Source organism: Salvelinus fontinalis, chromosome 24 (assembly GCF_029448725.1).
Source record: "Salvelinus fontinalis isolate EN_2023a chromosome 24, ASM2944872v1, whole genome shotgun sequence".
Taxonomy (NCBI): Eukaryota; Metazoa; Chordata; class Actinopteri; order Salmoniformes; family Salmonidae; genus Salvelinus; species Salvelinus fontinalis.
Window position 1 is genome coordinate 1606649 of NC_074688.1, and position 27829 is coordinate 1634477.

Below are 27829 nucleotides of genomic sequence, written 5' to 3' on the forward strand. Positions count from 1 at the left end.
TGAAAAGAAAACACTTTGTAGTTTGTATAAATGTTAAAATAATGAAGGAGAATATAACACAATAGATATGGTAGGAGAAAATCCAAAGAAAAAACAAAACAGATCTTTTTTTGGGGGAGAGACCATCCTCTTAGAAATGCAAGAGAAAGATCATATTGTAAATTAGCTCCCTGGATGCAATTCCTATGGCTTCCACATGGTGTTAGAAGTCGATATTCAAGGTTTCAGGCTTGTAACTTCAAAAACGAATAAGAAATAACAGTTTTAGTAGAAGGACACAGTCTTGGAAATCTGTGTTTGCGCTCGCCATGAAGAAATTATGCACCTGTTAAAATCAGTTTCCTATTGAACATACTAATTCCTGAAATAAATATTATAGTTTGATTACATTTTAGGGTATCTGAGGAGTAAATAGAAACATATTTTGACTTGTTGAAACAAAGTTTAGGGGTCGATTTTAAGATTCCTTTCTCTGCCAGTTGAACAAGTGGATTACTCAAAATCGATGGCGCCAACTAAACAGACTTTTTGGGATATAAAGAAGGATTTTATCTAACAAAACGACACTACATGTTATAGCTGGGACCCTTTGGATGACAAATCAGAGGAAGGATTTTCAAAAAGTAAGTGAATATTTCATCTTTATATGTGAATGTATGAAACCTGTGCCGGTGGAAAAATATTTTGACTTGGGGCGCCATCCTCAAAATCGCATGGCATGTTTTTGCTGTAATAGCTACTGTAAATCGGACAGTGGAGTAAGATTAACAAGAATTTAATATTTATTTGAATTACGCGCCCTCCAGCTTCATTGGAAGTTGTCCAGCTAGCTTAAGGGGTCCCCCCTTAAGCAAAAAGTTAAGAAGAAATTTGATTCTAGAAAATAAGGTTCTTGGAAATGTTCTTAATTCTAAGATAGCTAAACCCTTGTCTTAAACTCAGGGCAGTGAGAGAAAAAGCTCATGAAAGGAATTGAACATGTTTAATTTACTCAAACGTTATCTGAAAGTTTCAGTATTGATTATTTTAAACCCAAGAAAATGTTTTAGAACAGTAATCTCAGTAAAAAATATGCTAACATGATTGCCATTGATAGCTAGCTAAACGTTAGCCTAGCAACAAACATCTTAAGAAGATTTGTAAATAGATATTTGAGAAGTTAGTAAGAAAATCATTACATCTTAAGATATTGTTGAGGAATTGCACTTGCGAACTATCTTATTTACGTTCTTTTTTTTCTTAAGAAGATTTTTTTGCGTAAGAAGGGTTTTGTAAATCTGGGCCCAGGTTGTCACAAGTGGACAGAGAGTGTTTAATGGTGTCACGATTGTCATAATAAGCGGACCAAGGCGCGGCGGGATATGAGGACATCTTCTTTTATTAGAGATGACGAAACACGAAACAAACACTTTTACAAAACAAAACAACCGTGAAGCTACAAACGTTAGTGCACACACAAGCTACAAACGTTCAACATAGACAATTACCCACAAACACCTAAAGCCTATGGCTGCCTTAAATATGGCTCCCAATCAGAGACAACAATAAACAGCTGTCACTGATTGAGAACCAAATCAGGCAACCATAGACTTTCCTAAACACCTACACTGAACACAACCCCATACATACTACAAACCCCCCTAAACAATACACACACCCTAAACTAGACAAAAACACACAAACATCCCATGTCACACCCTGACCTAACTAAACTAATAAAGAAAATCAATATAACAAAGGCCAGAGTGTGACAAATGGCTTATAACTCCATGTTGGAATAAGATATGAGGATAGAAATGGTCCCCCATTTCAACCCAAGACCTTGGTCTTAATCTTATTGAAAATAGTCTTGTAAGGTATACTGATGCTGAGAAATACAAACCCCTGTCTCCCCGAATCAATCCAGGACTGTGCAACTCTTTAAAGTTGTGCAACAGCTAACATTTCAGCACTTCTGATTACTTGTGATGGTGTTGTAACTCCTCTGTCCTTGAAGCATGTTGAGTTCATGGTGCACAGGACCTATGGTCACAGTTTGATTTCCTGTTACAATTGGGATCTTATTGGAATTCAGCCGACTCCTGTTCCACAAAGCTGGACATGAAAGGATCTATGCCAGCCAGGGAAAGATCAGGCCTCTCGCAGGTAGTCGGGGTGTCGACGATATCAAAGTACTTGAGAGTGTGGTAGGCCTTGGGTCCGCCATGATTGGGTGGCTTGTTAGTATGCTTGAATATTTCATGTCGGAGTCTGAAATGTGAGAGATAGCAAACAATTTACTGCCGGCAGAAATGTATTTATTCACATGGCGTGTTCTGAGCCTAGATGTGTATCTGCTTGCCTACTATCTACTGCATGATGCATGTAATGTGGCTCACTCACCGTTTACCATGTTCTTCTGTGTAACAAGAGGTTTTCATCTCCTCCATGATGTCTGTGTCACTGAAGGACAGTGGAGGGTGTCTAAGCTTGCTGGGCGAGTTGGACTGCAATTACATTTCGAAAGAGGCAGATCAGTAACATATAGAGACGAGATGAGAGACAGAGAGGGAGGGACGGGGTGAGGGAGGATGAGAGGTAAAGGAAGAGAGAGACAGGGGGAGATTGACAGAGGGGGAGCAAGAGAGAGAAGTTGAGAGAGAGATGAAGAGATTGAAGTAGGGAGAGCTAGAGGGAGAGAGAGGGTGAGGGAGGATGAGAGGTAAAGGAAGAGAGGGAGGGGGAGATTGACAGAGGGGGAGCAAGAGAGAAGTTGAGAGGGAAAGGAATAGAGATGAAGACATTGAAGTATGGAGAGCTAGAGGGAGAGAGATAGAGATGGAGAGAGAGAGGGAAAGACAGACAGAGAGAGTAGGTGAGAAGGAGAGGAGAGAGAGTGACAGAGAGAAAAAGAGCATGAGATAGAGAGAGGAAAAGGGAGAGAAACAAAGGGAGAGGGAGAGATGCCAAATCAGCGCTGTACATGCACATTTGCCCTGAACATTCCACTTTGGCAGCGTTGATGAAGACGCTCGGAAATGACCTTTTTTTTACGCACCTTTGGCTCGGTGCTAGTGGCCTCAGAGTTGTCAGCGTTAATGACATCGGACACTCTGGTCTTTCCCTCCAGGATGTGGTGAGCTGGCATGCTCAGAGGGTCGATCAGGATCTCATAGGGAACGGCAGGATGCTTCCAGGAGGAAGGGGTGTGGATGCTCCAATTGTCCCGCTGCCCAAACGTCCCTAAGGAGAAAGAGAGAGAGAAACAGTCTCCATTTGTACTTTAAATCAGTTACTTTCAATAATTTTTACTTCAAATTGGTCAGTGTTGAGAGTTAGAAAACAACTATAGGTACTGTATGTAAAGATAAATGATGCTGTTAGTTCAAAGGAGGAGCTGTAGTAGGAAGGTAGTGTTTAAGACCTGTTTGGGATAGGGAGCAGCATTTTCACGTTCGGATGAAAAGCATGCCCAGAGTAAACTTCCTGTTACTCAGGCCCAGAAGCTAATTTATGCATAGTATTAGTAAATTTGGATAGAAAACACTCTGAAGTTTCTAAAACTGTTTGAATGATGTCTGTGAGTAAAACAGAACTCATATGGCAGGCGAAAACCTGAGAAGTATCCAACCAGGAAGTGGGAAATCTGAGGTTTGTAGTTTTTCAACTAATTGCCTTTCTAATATACAGTGTCTATGGGGTCATATTGTACATCCTAAGGCTTCCACTAGATGTCAACAGTCTCTAGAACCTTGTTTGAGGCTTCTACTGTGAAGGAGAGGGGAATGAGAGCTGTTTCAACCAAGTGTCTGGAAGAATGCCATGAGCTGGTCACGCTCATGTGCGTGAGAGAGACCTGCATTCCATTGCATTTCTAAAGACAAAGGAATTATTACTGAAGATTTATGTTTAATAAATCCTAAAGATTGATTCTAAACATCGTTTGACGTGTTTCTACGAACTGTTATTTAACTTTTTGGACTTTTCGTCTGAACTTTCGCCTGGACTTGCCCTCGCCTCGTGAGTTTGGATTGTGAACTGAACGCGCTAACAAAAAGGAGGTATTTGGACATATATTATGGACTTTATCGAACAAAATAAACATTTATTGTGGAACTGGGATTCCTGGGAGTGCATTCTGATGAAGATCATCAAAGGTAAGTGAATATTTATAATGCTATTTCTGACTTCTGTTGACTCCACAACATGGCGGGTACTTGAATGGCTTGTTATTGTGTCTGAGCGCTGTATTCAGATTATAGCATGGTGTTTTTTTCCCATAAAGATTTTGAAATCTGACACAGCGGTTGCATTAAGGAGAAGTACAGTATATCTTTAATTCTGTGCATAACAGTTGTATCTTTTATCAAAGTTTATGATGAGTATTTCTGTAAATTGATGTGGCTCTCTGCAAAATTCGCAGGATGTTTTCGAGGCACAGCATTACTGACCATAATGCGCCAATGTAAACTGAGATTTTTGGATATAAATATGAACTTTATCGAACAAAACATAAATGTATTGTGTAACATGAATGTATTGTGTAACATGAAGTCCTATGAGATCATCAAAGGTTAGGGATTCATTTTATCTCTATTTCTGCTTTTTGTGACTCCTCTCTTTGGCTGGAAAATGGCTGAATGTGTTTTTGCTACTAGGCTCTGACCTAACATAATCATATGGTGTGCTTTCACTGTTAAGCTTTTTTGAAATCGGTCACGATGGGTAGATTAACAAGAAGTTAAGCTTTAATTTGGTGTATTGCACTTGCGAATGTATGAAAGTTACATATTTAAAAAAAATATTTTTGAATTTCGCGCTCTGCCTTTTCAGCGGAATGTTGTCGAGGGGTTCCTCATAAGAATTAACTGATTTAAATACCATAATTATAACAGTGGCTATTATTGTCACAACCTGATCTGTTTCATCTGTCCTTGTTATTGTCTCCACCCCCTCCAGGTGTCGCTGATTTTACCCGGTGTATTCATCCCTGTGTTTCCTGTCTCTGTGCCAGTTCATCTTGTATGTTTGTCAAGTCAACCAGCGTTTTTTTCCCCGTACTCCTTTTTCTATTCTCTTTTGCTAGTCCTCCCGGTTTTGACCCTTGCCTGTTTTCTGGACTCCATTCCCGCCTGCCTGACTATTCTGCAGGCCCTGACCTCGAGCCTGCCTACCCTTCGGTACCTACTGGACTCTACTGGTTTTGACTTTCTGCCTGTACACAACCATTCTCTTGTCTAACCCCTTTTTGATTAATAAACATCTAAGACTCCAACCTTCAGCCTCCTGTGTCTGCATCTGGGTCTCGCCTTGTGCCCTTATAATTATAGAATATACAAGGGAAGCATCTATCCCCAAAACACATCCTTATCTACTGAACATTAATCTTAAAACATAAATCATAAAACTTGTATACAGAGTAGGAGTAGACAACAGGACAAAAGACCTGTGTGATTTTACCCCTACCTATGAACTCTCCGTAGGCACTCCACAGGCGCACAGTGCAGTCTATAGACGAGGTGAGCAGTACTTGGTCATTGTCAACAATCTGCAACCTGGACAAGATAGTAAAAAGATGGGAGGGAGTGAGCAAAATGAGCAAAATGTGAAGCACAATTTTGTTTATGTTTGAGATGGTGTTCCCGATTAGAAGGGGCTGCACGTACCCGGTGATGCTGCCAGTATGGGCACGCCAGTAGTTTTCAGCTGAAGAAATAAAGTTGCTTTTTACTTTTTGAATTCATGGATCAAAATAAATCATGCTGTCTTTTGATCTCGTCTTATCAGACCTGTTCTAACGAGATGAAAAAACGATCTTACCTCTCGGTGGGGTTCTCTCTGAGCCAAGAGCGTATGTCTTTATGTCATAAACATAGACATAGCCAACTTGGTCAGCCGCATACAGTGAGGTATCTTCCTTTGTCACTGCCAGTTTAGTGATCAGCTGCTGGAACCTAGACTGAAGAACATATTCCTTTAGTTACACTTGGTTCAAAACGTTCACAGAAAAGCCTCAAACATTTTATAAATGTTGTACATAGGCTACTATTAATAAATAAGCACAATCATTTATAACATGTTAGCATTACAATATGCATTTTAAGCATTTACTACCATTACTAATATATTTCAAAGCATTTATACACATTGACTAATCATTTATAATTGCTTGTTCAGGAAAGGTACTATAATAAAATGGTGTTATTGCTGGTTTCTAGACAAATCCAAAGGTTTCAACATAAAAAGGAGCAGATGGAAAGTTGCCATGGTAACACATACTGCCTCGAAGTTGGCCAATAATTTCCCACCGTTGAGCACGTTCCAGAAATTAATGCAACCTTTGTTTGAAGACATATAATAATACATCATTAGAACATATTCCTCTGTGAATTGCACTGCACAATATATTATAATACATTTTGTTTCTTATAATATATCATATGCCGTCAGCAGATGCTTTAATACAAATCGACTTAAAGTAATGTGTGCATACATTTTCGTATGGGTAGTACCGGAGGGAATCAAACTCATGATTCCTGGCACTGACCTGTGGGTCCTGAGGACAGGAGGCATGCAGCGGAGGAGAACTTAGCATGTAATGCTCGGCTCCTCAGGAAGATGACGCTGGGAACACAGGTATCCATCCCTTATAGGGCACAAACATCCCACAGTTTGTATTTTTCTTCCTATTTCCTTTTTACTTAGTCCCTTTATACTGCACATTCCTCATTTAGCTTTGAAAAACAAGTATTTACCTTGAGGATTGTTCCACACTCTAAATAAAAAAAGAGTACGGTCAAGGTGCATTTCTGTTTCCCAGGGTACAAATGTAGGGCACACGAATGATCGGTGGTGATCTGTACCGTTGCTTAGTAGAAAAGGTGCAAATTGACAATGTATTGAAGAAAGGTATATATTTGTACCCGCACAAGGAACAATAATGAATCCACCTGTGCCATCTCTTTGGAGGTGTGGCTTAGTGGGGGCGGGGCTTTCAGTTAGCTCTTTTTGGCCACCTATCCATGAGTGGAAGTGTTGTACCAGTTTACGTGTTCTATAGTAATGTTAATTCAGGTTTTCTAAAGTCTTTATAATGGCTAACATAAGAGCATGTGACAAGAGCTTTTATTAATATGGTAGCGACCTTGCTACCTCACCCAACACCTTGCTACCTCATCAAGCAGTTCGGGCCTCATGGCGTAATGGTTAAATTGTTGTCTTGACAGTTGCTGGACCTGGGTTTGAGTCCAACTCGAAGATACCTGCTTATTTCGCTACATTCAGACAATTGGAGTGGTGTGTACACTTAAAGGCACAAATGGCTTTGTCATTGTGGTGGTATCCTAAAAAGGCTAATTAATACCTTTTCTAAAGGTACACTTTTGTACCTTGTCCCCTAAGGAACACTATTGGCTCTTCTAAGGTACAAACCGCAAGAGTACAATTAGTTACCCATAATGGTACATCCATGGTACAATGGATGTACCCTACAGCATTTGTACCCTTTTAAGTACAATTCAGTACCTTTTCTTCTGAGAATGTAGGCTTTAGCTACACTCTCTGGCATGCAGGCGAACCACTCCGGTTTGATAGTGTGATCTGACCTTGGGCATGGCAGCAGTCAGGTTGCAGAGGGCTGGCAAAGCGACACTGGATGTGTCCGGAGACCAGGTTCCACACAATGACCTCCCCGTCATAGCTGCTGGTGGCCAGAAGGGAGGGGGGACACTGGGCCACACACAGGATGTCCTCTATGTGGCCCCTCCTCTGGAGACATCACAGTAAGAGCATTCAATTATATTCTATAATTCTAGTCTATTCTATATTTCCATTCTATAATTCTATTATATTGAATTGAATTTTATTCTATTCTATTCTATTAAATGTATCTTTATTCGTCCCCGCCAGCTCTACATCACTGGCCAACAAGAGCTTGAATGGTCGACAGCAGGAATGGGCAGTCCTCTGAGCCTGAGTGTCTGCAGGTTTTTGGTGCGTTCTCCAAATCAGTGTCTAATTTAAATCATTAGACCTTAGAACGCAAGTGTATACTACTCAGTGACATGATGGATGAATCAGTGGCATGATGAATGAATTAGGTACCAGGCAAAGGAGAAAACCAGACCCTCAAGGACTGGAGCTCCCCATCCATGACCTGCAGTAGTATATCAAAGATAACTGGGCTGACAACTTGGGCTGTAACGTAGGAGTACTGATTTAGGATCAGTTGAGCTTTTAGATCACAATGAATAAGATTATATGGACAGGGAGGGGCTGATTCTAGATCAGCATTCCTACTCTCATAAGCACTTAGGTTAGCCCTATATATTCTGAATGGCATTGCATGTCTAGTTCCCTATTCATGTTCCTCATTCATTCCTTATTCACCAGATCATCTTGCCATGAGGGCTGAGGCTTCTGGATGTGGTGAGGCTCGTCTGGTGAATCCTAGCATGGAAACATACAAGGCATGCAGTTAACATTTTGAAATTAAGATCTTCAACCAGCCATCTATTGGTAAAGTCTAGAAATGAGAGAGGCATGTGTGTATTTCTAACTGGATCCCTCTGATGCCCTTTTTGTGACTTCGTAAAGTGGGCTGCCATCTCTACGGCCTCTGACCTCGTCCCCAGGCAATTTGGACGGAAGTGGCTGGGAACGAGATTACTATGCCTCATAGTTATGTGGTGTTTGTTATTTTATCAAAAGGTGGTTACAGAGGTTACTTATGGGGAAGGACAGTCTTTGAAAACCAGCTCTTATGATGTTGTCGATGCTCTCAGAATCAAAGGTGGATGGAAGTGCTCTGTGGGAGGAATTACAGCTCTGTGGACAGGTCTGTGTATACCTTTGGTACTACAGGCCTGGAAGAGTGTGAGTGTCACTGAAGTGCTATGGAATGTGGAATTCTACAGAAAGTCAATTCTTTAGAACATATCACCTCTTCCTTTAATTCTTAGAAGTCTCTTATACTGAAGAATAGTGTAGAAGAAGAGACAGTTGTGATCGTGAGGTTAGAGGCTACATGGTAAGTTGGTAACCAAGGAAACACTCAAAGACTTCAAAATGTATTACTTATGTATGGCAAAGTAAAGAGGCAGGCAAGCTTATTAGGACGTTTATATTCCTCGCTGATAAAATATTCAGAATATACTCTTGAAGGGTTTTCAAAGATTGTCTTGTATGTGTTTTTGTGAAATCTTAAAAATGTGTCATGGCTACCGGTGCAGACCCTCAGGTAGCCTCTGCTTTGGCGAGGCGAACGCAGAAGGTAATGAAAACGGAAATGGGATCTCAAGGCAATAAAGTTGAATAGGTCCTGAGGGGAAGACGGGTCATTGGAGTCAATAAATGCATAGAATCCAATAGTGAAATCCTTCACGTAGAAAATATGTGGCCTAAGAAGATAGTTCTTCTCCAAGTCTATACTCACAGAGTAGATGTCAATCCTGCGGTCCCATCCAACAGACATCACATACCTGGAGAAATGTATTACACAAGGCTAAGATTAATCATTATTCCTCTTAAATCAACAGTTGTCTAACATCCATCATCGGTTCTACTCACGTGTTTCTGTGGACTGTCAGGTAGGCGCAGTCACACACCTCGCTGGACACCCCATCTGTGTGACATGTTCATGTGAAACTATTGTAGCACATTAGTGGTTATATAGCCTGGGTTATGGAGGCCGTTGACATCAGGGACAACAACAAATTAGCCTGTCATCTATAATGCCAATTATAGTTACCTTTATAATGGCTTATGCTGTTGTTCATAATGTTTACGACTGCCTATGACAGATGTTATAGTGTATTATAAAGCTGTAATAATGGCTTTATGAGTGCATACATAAGGGGGCTACCGTAAAGTGTTACCAAATCACCTCATGTAGCATATAACAGAGAGAAGACAAAAATCCTGAACACTGTAATGCTCCGAACACCACCTTTATACTGTGAGATATGAATTAGAATGTACTCACCCTTTTTTAGTATCTTCAGACATTGACCATTGTTAAAGTTCCAGATCTTTAGAAAGCCATCTCTCCCCCCAGTGACCAGTCTGTAATGAGGAAGATTAATCTTATTTTATGTCTTTCAAAGATTTATTGAAAGACATTTTTTTTTTTTTTTTTTTTTGAATAAAATAAGGCAAACACCACAATACAAACAAAATAGCATCTGCAGTGCACACTCTTCATCACTCTTCATTTTCGTCATTACTCTGAGCTTCCATTAGGTAGGCAACAGTATGGTCACATTGCACTTATGGGAAAATATCACATTGCAATAATCAGTCATTGAAAAGAGCTTCCATACCTCCTTCCCTTGGGGTCAAAAGTCATACAGGTAATGGCAGACTGTCCGTGGGCACCACCAAACTCAAACACATGGCTCCCTGTGTCGAAATCCCACACCTTCACCACCTAGGAACAGTTAGACAACACGTGGTGTGACCAATGACACATCGTACACAATATATGTGTAGTGTTCAGTAAATCTTTATAAGGTATATGGGTGGTGTAACGGTTTTCTTCCAGGGGTGAAGGAGAGGACCAAAGTGCAGCGCGGCTAGTGTTAAACATGTTTAAGAAAGAACAAGTGAAACACTACAAACAACAATACAAAATAACAAATGTGCAAAAACCGACACAGACCTATCTGGTGCAGACAATCACAGAGACAGGAAACAAACACCCACAAAATCCCAACACAAAACAAGCCTCCTGTATATGATTCTCAATCAGAGACAACGATTACCATCTGCCTCTGATTGAGAACCCACACTAGGCTGACATAGAAACAGACAAACTAGACACACAACATAGAATTCCCACCCAGCTCACGTCCTGACCAACTAAACACATACAAAACAACAGAAAACAGGTCAGGAACGTAACAGATGGGACCACAGAGATCATATTGAATTACTATTACTAGTTCTATGTGTACGTAATTATGTCTGTGGGACCAGTATCTGCTGCAGGATTTGCTGGAATTATGTCCTGGGTGAAAGAAAGGATCTCAGTGCCGGAGTTTGGAGTACTGGTCTATGTAGCTCCGGACAGCGCAATGCCCCTGTGACGGAGATTCTGTCCGTCTCCTTCCCAACTGTTGAAATAAAGTCTTAGAAACTAAAGTCCATCCCCCCCCTTTTTTAAAGAGGGGAATAAATAAAGGGTTCCGAGGTGAGAATTACTTAAAACTTACGGATCCTTCTGTGCAGCTGACGACCTGTCTGAACTCGTGGCTATAGCCGCAGCACAACACAGGCTCCATGTGAGACACGATCAGATGTCCCTGGGGCTGGGGGCTGAAGGAGAAAAGAGGAGAGAGATGGTGAGGAGGAGAGAGGAGAGGAAGATTGTTAGGACGTGGTGAGGAGAAAAGACGAGAGAGAAGGTGAAGAGGACAGAGGAGAGATGTTGAGGAGAAAGGTGACATGATGAGGAGTAGAGACGATGTAAGCGGTGCGTAACTGGCGGCAGGGAAGTCAGGCGCAGGAGAGCAGAAATGGGTAACAGCCGGAGCATTTTAATGATGCAAAAAACAAACAGCACCCAGAACAGCAAAATGCGGGTTGAAGCAACTCGTCGCCAACCAATCAGAAATGCACAAAACACTTACAACAAACAATTCCACACACAGACATGGGGGGGAACAGAGGGTTATATACACGTCAAATAATGAGGGAATGTAAACCAGGTGTGTGGGAAAACAAGACAAAACAAATGGAAAATGAAAGGTGGATCGGCGATGGCTAGAAGACCGGTGACATCGACCGCCGAATGCCGCCGGAACAAGGAGAGGAACCGACTTCAGCGGAAGTCGTGACAGACGAGAGCAATGGAGCAATGGAGAAGAAAAGAAGAGCAGAGATGGTGAGGGGAGAAGATAAATGGTGACCAGAGAGAGATGCTGAAGAGAAGAGTTGAACACATGAGAAAAGGAGAGGTGTGAAAACCATTACCTCAACCTGAATAACTTATGATGACAAATCTTTGTCTCTTTGGTGAAAACCTGGGTTTTGTCCAATCATGTCCAATCGATTGAATTTACCACAGGGGGACTCCAATGAAGTTGTAGAAGCATCTCAAGGATGATCAATGGAAACAGGATGCATATGAACTCAATTTCGAGTCTCACAGCAAAGGGCCATTTTGAGCCTATAACCGAATCCACAAATGCTGATGCTCCAGATTCTCAACTAGTCTAAAGGACAGTTTTATTGCTTCATTAATCATCACAAAAGTTTTCAGCTGTGCTAACATATTTGCAAAGGGTTTTCTAATGATCAATTAGCCTTATAAAATAATAAACTTGGATTAGCTAACACAACGTGCCGTTGGAACACAGGAGTGATGGTTGCTGATAATGGGCCTCTGTACGCCTATTTCCAGCAACAATAGTAATTTACAACATTAACAATGTCTGCATTGTATTTCTAATCAATTTGATGTTATTTTAATGGACATACATTTTTGCTTTTCTTTCAAAACAAGGACATTTCTAAGTGACCCCAAACTTTTGAACGGTAGTGTATATTTTGGAATTCAGTCAGGGTCTCAACTTACTGTTACTGTTGAGAGAAAGAATAATATAATACACAAGGTGCAACTTTGAAATTTGGTTGTGCATCAGCAGTCACTCAATTAGCTCATGTCAGCAAAACTATTTAGATTGGTAATTTAGTCTAGCGGGCAGCTATCTAAACTTGTAGTAAGCATGGTCAAATTACCAACCGGCGTGGGGCCCATTGATCCTCAGTTATCATATTAAAAACTGCAAACATTTGTCCCCCGTGGATGGTTTGGATGTGGGTATGCAGACCCACGAGCCACTGCAGCCCCTCATGATGAGTTCTGTTTTTTTGTGGCCCCCAGTCCCATCAAAGTTGCCCATTCCTGCCCTAGTTGAACAAATATGCCTTATTAACTCCCAGGGGCAAATTTGACAGAATATTCCCTATTTAGGGGCACCCTAATTGTAACAAATGGCTCCCTATTCCCTATAAAGTGCACTTCTTTTGACCGGAGAGAAATAGTGCATCATACATGGAATAGGGGGGCATTTAAGATACAGCCCAGTAGCAAAGTAATCAACCTGGTCCTGAGAGAGAGCAGCGCTAGTGAGTCTGCTGCGATGTACAGTGCCTTGGTGGAAGGAGAATACAGGCATGCAGACATGTCTCCACGGATAAGGCTGGCTTTGGGGTGGGCTGTGATGAGGCAGCTTTGGTCATGGATATCCCAGATCTGAAAGACAGACAGTCATCAATTATTTAAAAGGCCATTAGACTCCAAACGCCAACTTTTTTCAGATGTTTTCAGACCTCAAAAGTAGTCTAAGGTTAAGATGAGTTCACATTCCTCGCTATTGGTTGCGTAGATACAGCTATATGCCTCCACTTTTCAACCCAAAACGAATGGAAAAGATGAGCACCACGAGTCTAGATTACATTGCATGGTGCTCATCTTTTCCATTCATGGATTCTGGCCTACAGCTGTGTCTACCAAACTGATGGCCTAGGGTGTGGATTTATCTCAACAGAATACCAATTTTGAGGAAAGTCAGGCAATAAGTTGTAGTTCGAAGGAGAAGTAAATGGTGTCCCACCTTGGCAGTGTTGTCCATAGAGACAGAAAATATACGGTTTTCCTCTGAGGAGATGAAGAGGTAGAAGATGGGAGCAGAGTGTCCCTTTAACACACCTGTGGGCTTCCTGTAATAGAACAACAACAGAGTGTCCCTTTAACACACCTGTGGGCTTCCTGTAATAGAACAACAACAGAGTGTCCCTTTAACACACCTGTGGGCTTGCTGTAATAGAACAACAACAGTCTCCCTTTAACACACCTGTGGGCTTCCTGTTATAGAACAACAACAGAGTGTCCCTTTAACACACCTGTGGGCTTCCTGTTATAGAACAACAACAGTCTCCCTTTAACACACCTGTGGGCTTCCTGTTATAGAACAACAACAGAGTGTCCCTTTAACACACCTGTGGGCTTCCTGTTATAGAACAACAACAGTCTCCCTTTAACACACCTGTGGGCTTCCTGTTATAGAACAACAACAGAGTGTCCCTTTAACACACCTGTGGGCTTCCTGTTATAGAACAACAACAGTCTCCCTTTAACACACCTGTGGGCTTCCTGTAATAGAACAACAACAGTCTCCCTTTAACACACCTGTGGGCTTCCTGTTATAGAACAACAACAGAGTGTCCCTTTAACACACCTGTGGGCTTCCTGTTATAGAACAACAACAGTGTCCCTTTAACACACCTGTGGGCTTCCTGTAATAGAACAACAACAGTCTCCCTTTAACACACCTGTGGGCTTCCTGTTATAGAACAACAACAGAGTGTCCCTTTAACACACCTGTGGGCTTCCTGTAATAGAACAACAACTGTGTCCCTTTAACACACCTGTGGGCTTGCTGTAATAGAACAACAACAGTGTCCCTTTAACACACCTGTGGGCTTCCTGTTATAGAACAACAACAGAGTGTCCCTTTAACACACCTGTGGGCTTCCTGTTATAGAACAACAACAGAGTGTCCCTTTAACACACCTGTGGGCTTCCTGTTATAGAACAACAACAGTGTCCCTTTAACACACCTGTGGGCTTCGTGTTATAGAACAACAACAGAGTGTCCCTTTAACACACCTGTGGGCTTCCTGTTATAGAACAACAACAGAGTGTCCCTTTAACACACCTGTGGGCTTCCTGTTATAGAACAACAACAGTGTCCCTTTAACCATGCCGGTGCCTTACTGCAGGGCTGGATGAAAGTCTGTACACCTAGTAGCATTCAGAGAAATAAGAGTTTCCTGTGTTTCCTCACCCAGGGACGTAGGGGTTCCATAGACGCAGCACCCTGTCCATCCCTCCGGTCACCAGCAGGTTGTGCTGTTTGCTGAGGTCAAAGGTCATGACGCCCTTGTAGACAGGGAAGACGGTCTGGTCACATGGTGCCCGGGGCTGAGGAGACCCGTTGTTATTAGAAAGGGCCCTCTTGGCCTTCCCATCCCGACACACCTCCCTGATCTCCCTCATCTGCTGCTCGATGTTGGTGGACGGGAGAACGCAGCCTGGGCGTGAGATCGGAGTGTGTTGTTTCAAAATCATAAGTGATACATTCAATTATATTAAATAAACATAAAAGCACTCATATGCTGTTTAATATATGAGCATACCTACACTCTTACAGACAGACAGACAGACAGACAGACACTACCATTCAGAAGTTTGGGGTCACTTATAAATGTCCTTGTTTTTGAAAGAAAAGCACATTTTTTGTCCATTAAAATAACATCAAATTGATCAGAAATAACGTGTAGACATTGTTAATGTTGTAACACCAGAAGTGAGTTTGAACTTGAATACATCCAGCTGAGGTGAGAATATGGATGTGACAATGACTAATTACCTATGACGAGGGAAGAGGCTTCATGATTGGAGGTGGAAACAATCGCACAAATGTTTGGAAAATATTTCACCTAAAATTTAAAAGAAATCTCAAGGTATTGTTGTGTGTAAAAATTATGAAAATATTCAAACAGTGCCTTCAGAAAGTATTCATACCCCTTGACCTATTCCACATTTTGTTGTGTTACAGCCTGAATTCAAAATTAATTACAGTGGGGCAAAAAAGTATTTAGTCAGCCACCAATTGTGCAAGTTCTCCCACTTAAAAAGATGAGAGAGGCCTGTAATTTTCATCATAGGTACACTTCAACTATGACAGACAAAATGAGAAAAAGAAATCCAGAAAATCGCATTGTAGGATTTTTTATGAATTTATTTGCAAATTATGGTGGAAAATAAGTATTTGGTCACCTACAAACAAGCAAGATTTCTGGCTCTCACAGACCTGACCTTCTTCTTTAAGAGGCTCCTCTGTCCTCCACTCGTTACCTGTATTAATGGCACCTGTTTGAACTTGTTATCAGTATAAAAGACACATGTCCACAACCTCAAACAGTCACACTCCAAACTCCACTATGGCCAAGACCAAAGAGCTGTCAAAGGACACCAGAAACAAAATTGTAGACCTGCACCAGGCTGGGAAGACTGAATCTGCAATAGGTAAGCAGCTTGGTTTGAAGAAATCAACTGTGGGAGCAATTATTAGGAAATGGAAGACATACAAGACCACTGATAATCTCCCTCGATCTGGGGCTCCACGCAAGATCTCACCCCGTGGGGTCAAAATGATCACAAGAACGGTGAGCAAAAATCCCAGAACCACACGGGGGGACCTAGTGAATGACCTGCAGAGAGCTGGGACCAAAGTAACAAAGCCTACCATCAGCAAGGGCATTGAAGATGAAACGTGGCTGGGTCTTTCAGCAAGACAATGATCCCAAACACACCGCCCGGGCAACGAAGGAATGGCTTCGTAAGAAGAATTTCAAGGTCCTGGAGTGGCCTAGCCAGTCTCCAGATCTCAACCCCATAGAAAATCTTTGGAGGGAGTTGAAAGTCTGTGTTGCCCAGCAACAGCCTCAAACATCACTGCTCTAGAGGAGATCTGCATGGAGGAATGGGCCAAAATACCAGCAACAGTGTGTGAAAACCTTGTGAAGACTTACAGAAAACGTTTGACCTCTGTCATTGTCAACAAAGGGTATATAACAAAGTATTGAGATCAACTTTTGTTATTGACCAAATACTTATTTTCCCCCATAATTTGCAAATAAATCCATTAAAAATCCTACAATGGGATTTTGGGGATTTTTTTTTTCTCATTTTGTCTGTCATGGTTGAAGTGTACCTATGATGAAAATTACAGGCCTCTCTCATCTTTTTAAGTGGGAGAACTTGCACAATTGGTGGCTGACTAAATACTTTTTTGCCCCGCTGTACATTGATTATTGTCTCACCCGTCTACACACTACCCCATAATAACAAAGTGAAAAATGTTTGCAGAAATGTTTGCAAATTTATTGAAAATGAAATAGAGAAATATAAAATGTAAATATTCACACCCCTGAGTCAATACATGTTAGAATCACCTTTGGTAGTGATTACAGCTGTGGGTCTTTCTGGATAAATCTCTATTAAAAGCTTTACACACCTGGATTGTACAATATTTGCACATTATTCTTTTACAAATTCTTCAAGCTCTGTCAAGTTGGTTGTTGATCATTGCTAGACAGTCATTTTCAAGTTTTGTAATAGATTTTCAAGCCAATTTAAGTCAAAACTAGACCACTCAGGAACATTGGTAAGCAACACCTGTGTATATTTGGCCTTGTGTTTTAGGTTATTGTCCTGGTGAAAGGTGAATTTGTCTCCCAGTCTCTGTTGGAAAGCAGACTGAACCAGGTTTTCCTCAAGGATTTTGCTTGTGCTTAGCTCTATTCTCCTTCTTTAACATTTTTTTTTTAATGATGACAAGCATACATATAACATGATGCAGCCACCACCATGCTTGAAAATATGAAGAGTGGTACTCAGTGATGTGTTGTGTTGGATTTGCCCCAAACATTACGCTTTGTATTTAGGTCATGAAGTTAATTTCTTTGCCACATTCTTTGCAGCTTTACTTTAGTGCCTTAATGCGAACAGGATGCATGTTTTGGAATATTTTTTATTCTGTACAGGCTTCCTTCTTTTCACTCTGTCATTTAGGTTAGTATTATGCAGTAACTACAATGTTGTTGTTCCATCCTCAGTTTTCTCCTATCACAGCCATTCAACTCTGTAACTGTTTTAAAGTCATCATGGTGAAATCCCTGAGCGGTTTCCTTCCTCGTCGCAACTGAGTTAGGAAGGATTATCGTATCTTTGTGGTGACTGGGTGTATTGATACACTATCCAATATGTAATGAATAACTTCACCATGCTCAAAAGGGATATTCAAAGTCTGTTTTGTTTTTTTACAACCATCTACCAATAGGTGCCCTTCTTTGCGAGGCATTGGAAAACCTCCCTGGTCTTTGTGGTTGAATCTGTGTCTGAAATGCACTGCTTGAACGAGGGACCTTACAGATAATATGTGGAGTACAGAGATGAGGTATTCATTCAAAGATCATGTTAAACAATATTATTGCACACAGAGTGAGTCCATGCAACTTATTATGTGACTTGTTAAGCACATTTTTACTCCTGAACATATTTAGGCTTGCCATAACAAAGGGGGCTGAGTACTTATTGACTCACAACATTTCAGCTGGTGAAATGTGTAAAAATGATCAAGCAAAAGTACTATAGTGGGCATATTTGTGCATCAGGGCCAGTATTCATGTTGAGTCTATGGGGAGAGGGGGTCCCCCTTTTTGTACCATACACAATCATCTAACAGACAGAAATGGTTATTCCATAGATAGACAAAAAGGAACCCCAGTGTGCATCGAGAAATACTAAACATCACCTTTGTCACCCAGTCCTCGTGGACCTTCCATCGAATGTATGTCACATTCTGAGAAATCACTGCGTTGTCTATCCCTATGTTAGGCACATTCTCAATTTTTGGTAATTTCTTCCACATTCTGCAAATAAAGACGTAGAACTGTATGAAATAGCACTAAATTATAGTTACAGTTACAGTGTTGGCACAGAGATGTTTGGCTGTCACATATTCTGTGCGAGTGCGACCAATCTGTTCAATGACATCACATTCCCATAATGATTTACCAGCAAAGATATTACAAATTCAAAAAAGGAATACTTTGAAATGTTTCTATTTGTGTGCAAACCACCCTCTTCGTGTCACATAATCAAAAACTGAAATAGTAGATTTGTTATCACCCAAAACCTCAAATTAGGCTATTAAGCTACAAATCGCCATGGAAACAGTAGAAAGCCCTTTTAAGTTACATTAGCCTTTTTTACTAATACTTTTTTGTTGACTTAACAATTTGCCTTTAAGATGATGATGCATTCCTGTGGTTGTTTATTAGATGCATAAAGCTAACATTAAAAAAAACTTGTTTACCTCAGAGTCTCCCCCACGGATGTAATTAATATAATATTCACGCAGCCCTAGAAAGAGAAAAACAACCCTTTATAATTAATGAGTCGAGTGGCATTTAACTTTTCCCCTCTGGTAATTTAATCTGTTGTCAAGCAGAGAGAGGATTTACATTACCTGGGAGTCTCCATACAAAATAGAACACTCATCAGGTCCAGTGTAGCTGCGGGGAGAGAAAGACAAGAATAACGCTAAAGCAGGTCTCAGATCAGATTAGACATTAGTGAGACATGGTTTAGGCTGCCAGTGTGTGATCTGGTATTACAAGGTTTAGACTGCCAGTGTGTGATCTGGTATTAGTGAGACATGGTTAGACTGCCAGAGTGTGATCTGGTATTAGTAAGACATGGTTTAGGCTGCCAGTGTGTGATCTGGTATTAGTGAGACATGGTTTAGGCTGCCAGTGTGTGATCTGGTATTAGTGAGACATGGTTTAGACTGCCAATGTGTGATCTGGTATTAGTGAGACATGGTTTAGACTGCCAGTGTGTGATCTGGTATTAGTGAGACATGGTTTAGGCTGCCAGTGTGTGATCTGGTATTAGTGAGACATGGTTTAGGCTGCCAGTGTGTGATCTGGTATTAGTGAGACATGGTTTAGACTGCCAGTGTGTGATCTGGTATTAGTGAGACATGGTTTAGGCTGCCAGTGTGTGATCTGGTATTAGTGAGACATGGTTTAGACTGCCAGAGTGTGATCTGTTTTTAGTGAGACATGGTTTAGGCTGCCAGAGTGTGATCTGGTTTTAGTGAGACATGGTTTAGGCTGCCAGTGCGTGCTAGACTAGAGGCTCACCAGTAGTCCAGTCTCAGAGGGACTGTCTCCAGGGAACTGATCTGACAGTACGGCTCTAGAGAGGACAGCTCATACAACTGGATCTCTCTGTCTCTGTAACACAGGACACACCGGTAGGGACATTGTCCCCGAGTCCATTCCAAATGGCACCCTATTCCCTTGTCCTAGTGCGCTTCTTTTGAACAGGGCCCATGGTCAAAAGTAGTACACCATATAGGGAATAGGATGCCATTTGGGACGCGGCCTCTAACTGCTACCATGGGTATAACAGGTCACACTGTTCAACTGAGACTCGGCGATCTGGGAATTGACCATGATTAGCGGTGGAACACAGATGTTGTCAAGAGAGTGCATAGCAACAGGCTGCACTAACACAAGACAGTAAAATAAAGGAATTAGCACAAAAGTAATGCTCTAGTTACTTTTCAGCTAAGCCTACATTCTGATACAGACAATATAGTTCTTACCCTGTTCCCATGATAAGTTTGTTGTACTGTGGCATGGTGGTAAAATCAGTTGCCCATTTTGGTTTTCTGCTCACAGGTCTTTCATGCTGCATTCAAAGCAAATCATTGAATTTAACCGATGCAAAATTCAAAACACATTTCCAATCTATGACAGCATACATGCTCCTCTGAGAAGGGTGTGGTCCTACATAAAAAAAAGGACAAGTCTACTTCCTCACACTTCAAAACTACTCACTGACACACACACACACACACACACACACACACACACACACACACACACACACACACACACACACACACACACACACACACACACACACACACACACAAACACGCTCTTGCTCCTCTTCAGGTTGAGCTCGGGGCTCCAGTAGTAGACGGCCCCATCCTCGCGGACGGTGATGATGGTGCCATCGGGGGTGGGGTGGACGCGCAGAACGGGCTCTCCGTGGCTTAGGGCCCTGACCGTGGCTGGCAGGGAGAACGCCACCTGTTTGCCGCGCAACACTGACTCCTCCTTCTCTGTGTACTCCAACTGCATGTACGTACAGAACTCGTCCTGCAGGAGATAGGCCAATGTCAAATCCACATAGTGCTTTATTTATTCCACAAGCTGCAATAGGCAATAACGCGGGCAAGCAGTGCGAATAGATATGACAAATAACACGAGACACATCAAATGGAACATCGAGATAATAGTTATTAAAAACATGTGTGGTGTATGATAGATGTGCAACTCAAGAGTGATCATCAGCAGCTGTGACATACATATATGTACAGTACACTCTATAAATGGGGTATCAAACTAAATTCCTGGGATCAGGCTCAAATAAAATCTTTGTTCGACATGGAATCAAACCCAAATATTTTGAAGGCCAGTTTCATGGAAATTGTACTTCATATTTTGTCAGTTGCTTTCCTCGGGCTGTCACCATTCCACTCTAAGGGGAATACATATTCTGTGACCTGAGGAAAGGAAATTAATCTTATCATCTCACCCATTCAATCCTCCCCTGGCCAGAATAATCGATCTTCCTGAATAGTTCTTGGATCTGGGCATTGTTCTGACGTTCACAGAACAAAGGAATGATGGGACAGACAACAATAACATAGCTGAGTCCGGACATCATTATCAGGGTTGTTAAAAATACAATGAAACATTTACAGTGTGACAAATAGAAAACTATTTTATTTAGAGAGAGAGACAGATACAGAGACAGAGCGACTCCACGAGAGAGGGGAAGAGAGTTCTATTTCACTTGCTCTGGCAATGTAAACATATGTTTCCCATGCCAATAAAGCCCATTGAATTGAATTGAATTGAATTGAATTGAATTGAATTGAATTGAATTGAGAGAATGAAAGAGGCAGAGATATGGGCCAGAGATCCAGCCATTTATTCATCTGTCTGTCTTATAATTAAAAGTTGCGTCGTCTTGGTGCTTTTCCAGTCCCATTGACACTTACTATGTTGTGTAAGCCCAAACACTTCTTCACTATCAGTCCAAAGTTGAACACATCCAGTGATCTCAGGCCACCCATCTCAAATTCCTGCAGAGGAGAAGGTGTCATTAAATGCATTGGATCACTGAATTCCAAATCGACCCCTAGCCCCTACTTCTGTAGATTGGAGGATTGGATATGCATTATAGTAATAGCTTCGTCTCGCCTTTCTGATTGGCTAGATAGGAATGTGGCCAAATTGCTTCCGCCTACCAATCCTCTCAGATCTATAGGATTGGCTAGGGTTCGATTGGAATTCAACGTGTATATCCGTAAGGAATGGCAATACTAGGTCATCCCAACAACACATTCTCAAACCACAGCAGAAATGTACCTCAAATGCCAGCTTGAGCTTTGTCAGGCTTTCAAGGGATACTCTCTGCTCAATCTATTTGAAACAAAAGATGCATTTTTGTCATTGTAGTGTCACAAATTATATCTTTTTTTAAGTAATTCCACACAGGAATGAACAGAAACTTCAGATCAAAGCAGTGTTTTAATACACAATAAGATAATAATGGAATTGGAAAATTGTTTCGTAATTGTTCCATTACTTCTGGGAAATGAAGAACAGTGAAATAACAAGGAGAGGTGACAAATCAAACTGCTCCTTCAATTCTCACAGACTCCACTTACCAGCCAGTTAATGAACTCAGAGCGCTAGAGAACCAAGGGAGGGGAGCAGAGGGGACAAGGTTGAGAGAGGACTCTGGCTAACATGGCATACAATTTGCATTTAATTAACAACACACTAGGTGGCAACGTTGAGTGGGGGTCAGACCCCCGTTTTAGTGGCCCTGAGATGCAGGCATCACTCATACATACACTCACAAACACTCATACACACCAACACACACACACACATAACAATATTGCTTCTGTCCCTCTCCTTGTCCCAACCTGGGCTTGAACCAGGGACCCCCTGAACACATCAACAACGGCCACCCAAGAAGCACCGTTACCTATTGCTCCACAAAAGCCGCGGCCCTTGTGGAGTAATGGAAACAACTACTTCCACTAACTAGCTAATCATTTCACATCAGCTACACACACACACACTTACCCGAGACACAGCAATGCACACACCCACACAGGACAAACACACACACTCATATAGATTCAATCTTACACTGCACGCACAAAGAGGAGGGTGGGGGAGAGCTAGGAACATACATCTCTGTATGTTCCTAGGGGGAGGGCGGTGTGACACCTTGACATGGTGACATGCCATGCTCTCTGTAATAATGGCCTCTCTCAGATGTGACAGCCAGGGTCTTCTAGCAACAGGCCTTTCATCCAGGGAGACTCTGATCTGTTATTAATAAATATCAGGGATAAACACACTAACAAACTCCTGGACTCTGTGTGCGTGCGTGCGTGCGTGCGTGCGTGCGTGCGTGCGTGTGGCTGATGTGAAATGACTAGCTAGTTAGCGGATGGGAAATGTGGGTCTGTACTATATATGAACAGTTAAATACTATTGGAGATAGAGAATTGAATCAATCATTACGTTTTAGGTGCATTTGAAACATGTTCAACAACACCATTCAGCGTCAAACACCGGGACTATGCCAGGGTTCTAACAGGAGCCATCACACCGCTAGAAGAAATGGTGCTATATAGAACCAAAATTATAAGGGTTAATTTCATATAACCATCAAAATTGTTTTATAAAGACCCACAAAGCATTCTTATTGTTTAGCAGTGCAGGACAATCAATATTTATATGAGACTGGGAGGGAGCATCACTCTCATAACCCCATTGCTCTACAAATCCTTCTACTGGCAGACTTCTACTACTGACTCCATTAATGTTTCCACCTGAGGCAGAATGTACCTGCTATCACATGGAAGTCCTTAAACGGGCAATCTGGGATTGGTACATCCATTTTTTTAAACCGTTTACTTAATGATATATGGCCATTGATTGTTGATTAATGTAACTTAACCTCTTGAGCATCGTTCAACTGTTTGACACCATCAGAACCCAAAATGTAAGGTTGTTTTACTTTATTGTTTGTAATCCATTCATAAACAAACATTGTAGAGCTTCAATCATGGTTCATGTTTGATCTCATGAATGGTCAGTTCCTGCATCCGTAGCTCCATCTATGTTAGAGTGGCCCTTTAATTAACAGGTAAACTATAAAGAGAATCTGCTATCGAGCCAAGCTATTTCAGCAGAGCAGTATTCCCATTAGATGACCAAAGCCAGAAGAGGCTAGCATGGAATCCATACAATATTGCTCTGTTTCACTGTTGTCTGACTTTACTGAGTAGAGCAATGTTCAGTGTTAATTCCAGTGACAGTCTATTAAGAAGAGACATAGACAGACAACTGTACTGGCCAAGGTTCAGGTCAATTCCGTTTTCGATAAAGTCAATTCATGAATTGAAAACTGTCCATTATCTTCAATTCACTTCCTGGATTTCTAGAATGGACTGAATTTATTCCTAACACTGTAGTGACAGTTTGGGATTACCAATCTCAGGGCTGCTCCCCTTCCTCCAGTCAGGTTGAAGGTTGTTATTTGTATCAATGGAAATCCCTTTAGCAAGACCCAGTAATTGTGTTTGCTTTAGTTCGGATCTAAAACACAGCCTTCACTGGTCCTGATAATTCGCTGCCTGCCAGAGGCCCTGTCATGTAATTAGAAAATATATTTTCAACTTGATTCAAAATGTCATTTCTGGCATAACCTCAAATTGATACCTCCCTTGGGTGTCTGCTTCAATTCTACCACAGCAGTTGTACATCTGTGGGGGGAGGAAAGGGGACTGATGGTGGAACGATGCAGAACCTCAGCAGACACTCTACTGACTCCTTAAGGTTAAACTCATCATGATACAGATTCTATGAGTCAGTCAGTCAGCGTTTCAGCCCAGTTTAGTATAAAGATAAGGGATGGGGCTGGTGAAATGTAACCACTCTCAAATTCATAGACGGGTCAAACAAATCTTCAAACGTTTGTGTAACATTACCTTTTTAGGTACCAGTACCCAATTCGTTTTTTAATTCATCAAGAATGTCTGTCTGTGTCGCTTCTATCCAGCAAAAAATAAAATTACATTTGCACTTCCACTATTCCAGAGCTTTTTACATCCTCATGGAGACACGTTCATGGATAGTGAACAAGTAGGCCACTGCTCTGTTAGCTACCCTGACGTCTGTCTATACTTGTCTCTAAGTAACAGGTGCCCAACAAACCTTCCTCTGCTGCTCTCTGATAACCAATGCCTGGTAACACCACCCAGGGTATGAAGAGGGTAATGGGTTGGTAGTCACAGACTATATAATAATCCCACGACATCAAACCACATTAATCTCCCAAAATGAGTTTGCAAGACCTACAACGAGGATAAATATTCAAGTGAATAATTAAAAAGCCGACTTCTGTAATAAAAACTATGGGACAGCTGGAGATCGAATTTGAATATTGAAACAATTTTGCAAATGTCAGAGAGTCAGACAGCAAGGTTTATAGGAATCCCCGCTGTTGAAAACTAAATGTTAGTCTAAAAGAAATGTGAGATAATGTCTAGATGCTTTTTATAGTAGAGATCAAGTTTATAAATAGCTTGGCTGGGCTGATGAGACAGTGGATTGCGCAGTCAGATGGAACAGAGTAAATAGGCATTTTAACGTCATAGATTTAGCCAGTGGTGACTTCTGGAATAGACACTGGTTTGAATGCATTTTTAACCAATCAGCATTCAGGATTAGACCCACACGTTGTATAATGGGAAACAACATATTTAGCTTTTTAGTCCAGAACTAGGCTTAATCTCGCTCCGGGAAACTCTCCTTTAGGGTGATATACCTTGAGCTTGCTGAGGCTGCGTGTGGGATCGTCACTGTAGAGTAGTCGTGACCTCAGTTTGACCTGGTCTCCCATGGTTACAGAGTGGCGACGGTTCTCCTGTCTCAGCAGCTCACGCTCCAGCCACTTAGGAGGTGGCCTGTCCTCTGACACGGCCCCCAGGTACGCCCTCGCGACACCAGGCTCCGATCTCTCTCCCCGCTGCTCTGGCCCCGACATCTTAGTCCCTCGCTCTCCTGCACTCCCCAGCTCAGCAAAGACGCTGTGGAGGAAGAACCCAAAAGTCTCAGTTTAAGTCCAGAAAAGAAGACCCTGTTTGAATACTTTGAAAATGCATCCTTCCTTCCTCCCTTCAAGTAATCACTGAACTAACACAAATTGATAGGTATAAGCAATGGTTATATCACAGCTTTCACCAATCCAGCCATGTCAGGTCAGGAATGTAGGCCTACTCAAGGAAGGGAGGATAGACAAACAAAAAATGGTAGTAGCTCCACCTTGCCCTCTGATAGGCTTGGTAGGACTTTCACCATATTTATTACACTGTACCAATAAAATAATTCCAGATGTCCACAATTGCCAAGTAAGTAGGGGATAGGAGTTGTTTCTGGACTGGTAAACATTAAAATAAATACAAGTGAATCATTTGTCTGTGGGTGGCATGTCTAAGCAGAAGGGAGTGCTGTATGCAAGTTCTGGTTTAACTTCTAAAAGATATGCTTTAAATATGCAAATCTGTAATAATTACAGTATAAATCCCAAGTCTCAGACTTCACAGTGTTGTGTAATTGGTGCTCTGACCTAGAGGGGATCCAACCTTACATTTCCTTGCTGCGTCCACACAGGCAGCCCAATTCAGATCTTTTTTTCATGAATTGGTCTTTTGGCCAACCAGATCTCCTCTGAAAAAGATCTGATGTGAAGAGATCTGATGTGATTGGTCAAAAGACTAATTAGTGGGAAAACTAACCGAATTGGGCTGCTTGTAGAAACGCAGCCTTGGAGTCAATGCTGTGAGAGGGAGGAAAGCCCTGTTTGCAGCTACATCCACCAGATCATTTAGTCAGTCTCAAAAGCCTTCCAGGCAAACCAAACACACAGCAGACGGGGGTCGCAAAATAAGTTGTTCCTTACGTAATACGCGGTAGATAACTGCTGTACATCAGCGGGAGTCTTTGTGTATAGCAGAACTTCTCTGTGAGGTTATAAACTTTGCTTGACACAGCCACTTTAATGACAAATTACGCATGATCTGGCAACTACAATTTTGTTTACCAAAACAGAAGATAGGAGGGGGGCTAGGAATAACAGGCATAAAATCTTATCAAATCTGGGGAACTGTATTTAATCAAAGCTCAAATGAATTAGGTTTCCAGTGCTACATGGTAAATGTAGAGCTGTGCCACCGAGGCCACGTCCACAACCCCTTGACAACAGTCAACAGGCTCTGAAAAACAGGTGTTCTGCTCCTTTGGAGAGCAACAACATCGCAGTGCAACAAGGCAAAAGCCTCAACCCAAATCACCTGTCACCCCAGCTCAACTTCGTTAGCCCCATGCTGAGATGAAAGCCCACACTGGAAAACAGCAGAGCAAAAAATGTGATAATCAATTCGAAAACCAGCATGGAATCACGGCTGATCTGCTGTTAAAAGCCACGACAACGCATGTTGTTGGCTCATGACTGACTCTCAAACTGACAGGGGAAAAAGCCGAGGAGAAGCAGAGGGAGAATACCTGGACACATTCTGAATCTCTAGTTTCCCAGCAGCTGAAGAAGGGCGAACTTTCTTCCCCAGCGGCATCACGGTAGTCTTTGTATGTCTGTGTCTGTTTGTCTGTCTATCAACCTGGTCCAGTGTTCACTTGTCTGTTAGAGTGGAGGAAATGGAGGAGCTCAGCCTTTCAGATCCAGTTCAGCCCACAGCCTCTGTTTCTCAAGGTCTCACATTACCTGACACAGTTCACCTGGACTCACGTGGGTGGCTCTCTGGTAACTAAGATACTCTCTGGTAACTAAGATACTAAGATAACTACTGGATGCATTTCTGCTAATATTGTCTGTTCCACAAAGCAGACAGAACCTTGGATTAGATCTAAAGGGCACCACCCTATTGGTGTAAACCTGCGTAGTTGTCATGTAACTGCCATGTTATAATGATGGTATTACACTACCGACTGTCTCTGAAACCTCATTCTGACGCCTTTTAAAACAGTAGGAATACCCGTGGCGACCCGTCATTCAGGGCAGGTGGGGCAGATGTGGTGGGACAGATCC

At 41.8% G+C, this 27829-nt stretch overlaps 1 protein-coding gene across 1 annotated transcript; it reads right to left on the reverse strand.

Annotated features, from left to right (window-relative positions):
• Nucleotides 1-1370: 1370 nt before the first annotated feature.
• On the reverse strand, nucleotides 1371-27446 carry wdr95 (WD40 repeat domain 95). Its single transcript, XM_055879330.1, has 30 exons — nucleotides 27289-27446; nucleotides 25553-25814; nucleotides 22066-22119; nucleotides 21696-21779; nucleotides 21227-21292; nucleotides 20557-20787; nucleotides 20226-20311; nucleotides 19759-19851; nucleotides 19080-19125; nucleotides 18927-18973; nucleotides 18363-18480; nucleotides 15414-15483; nucleotides 14829-15075; nucleotides 13596-13701; nucleotides 13083-13234; nucleotides 11190-11292; nucleotides 10299-10405; nucleotides 9962-10041; nucleotides 9547-9601; nucleotides 9413-9458; nucleotides 8368-8427; nucleotides 7584-7746; nucleotides 6527-6625; nucleotides 6259-6317; nucleotides 5800-5938; nucleotides 5646-5685; nucleotides 5446-5534; nucleotides 3038-3222; nucleotides 2383-2486; nucleotides 1371-2250 (listed from the first exon to the last, which is right to left on the reverse strand). The coding sequence occupies exons 1-30, from the start codon at nucleotides 27354-27356 to the stop codon at nucleotides 2061-2063; spliced, it is 3249 nt and encodes a 1082-aa protein (XP_055735305.1). The 5' UTR covers nucleotides 27357-27446; the 3' UTR covers nucleotides 1371-2060.
• Nucleotides 27447-27829: the final 383 nt, after the last annotated feature.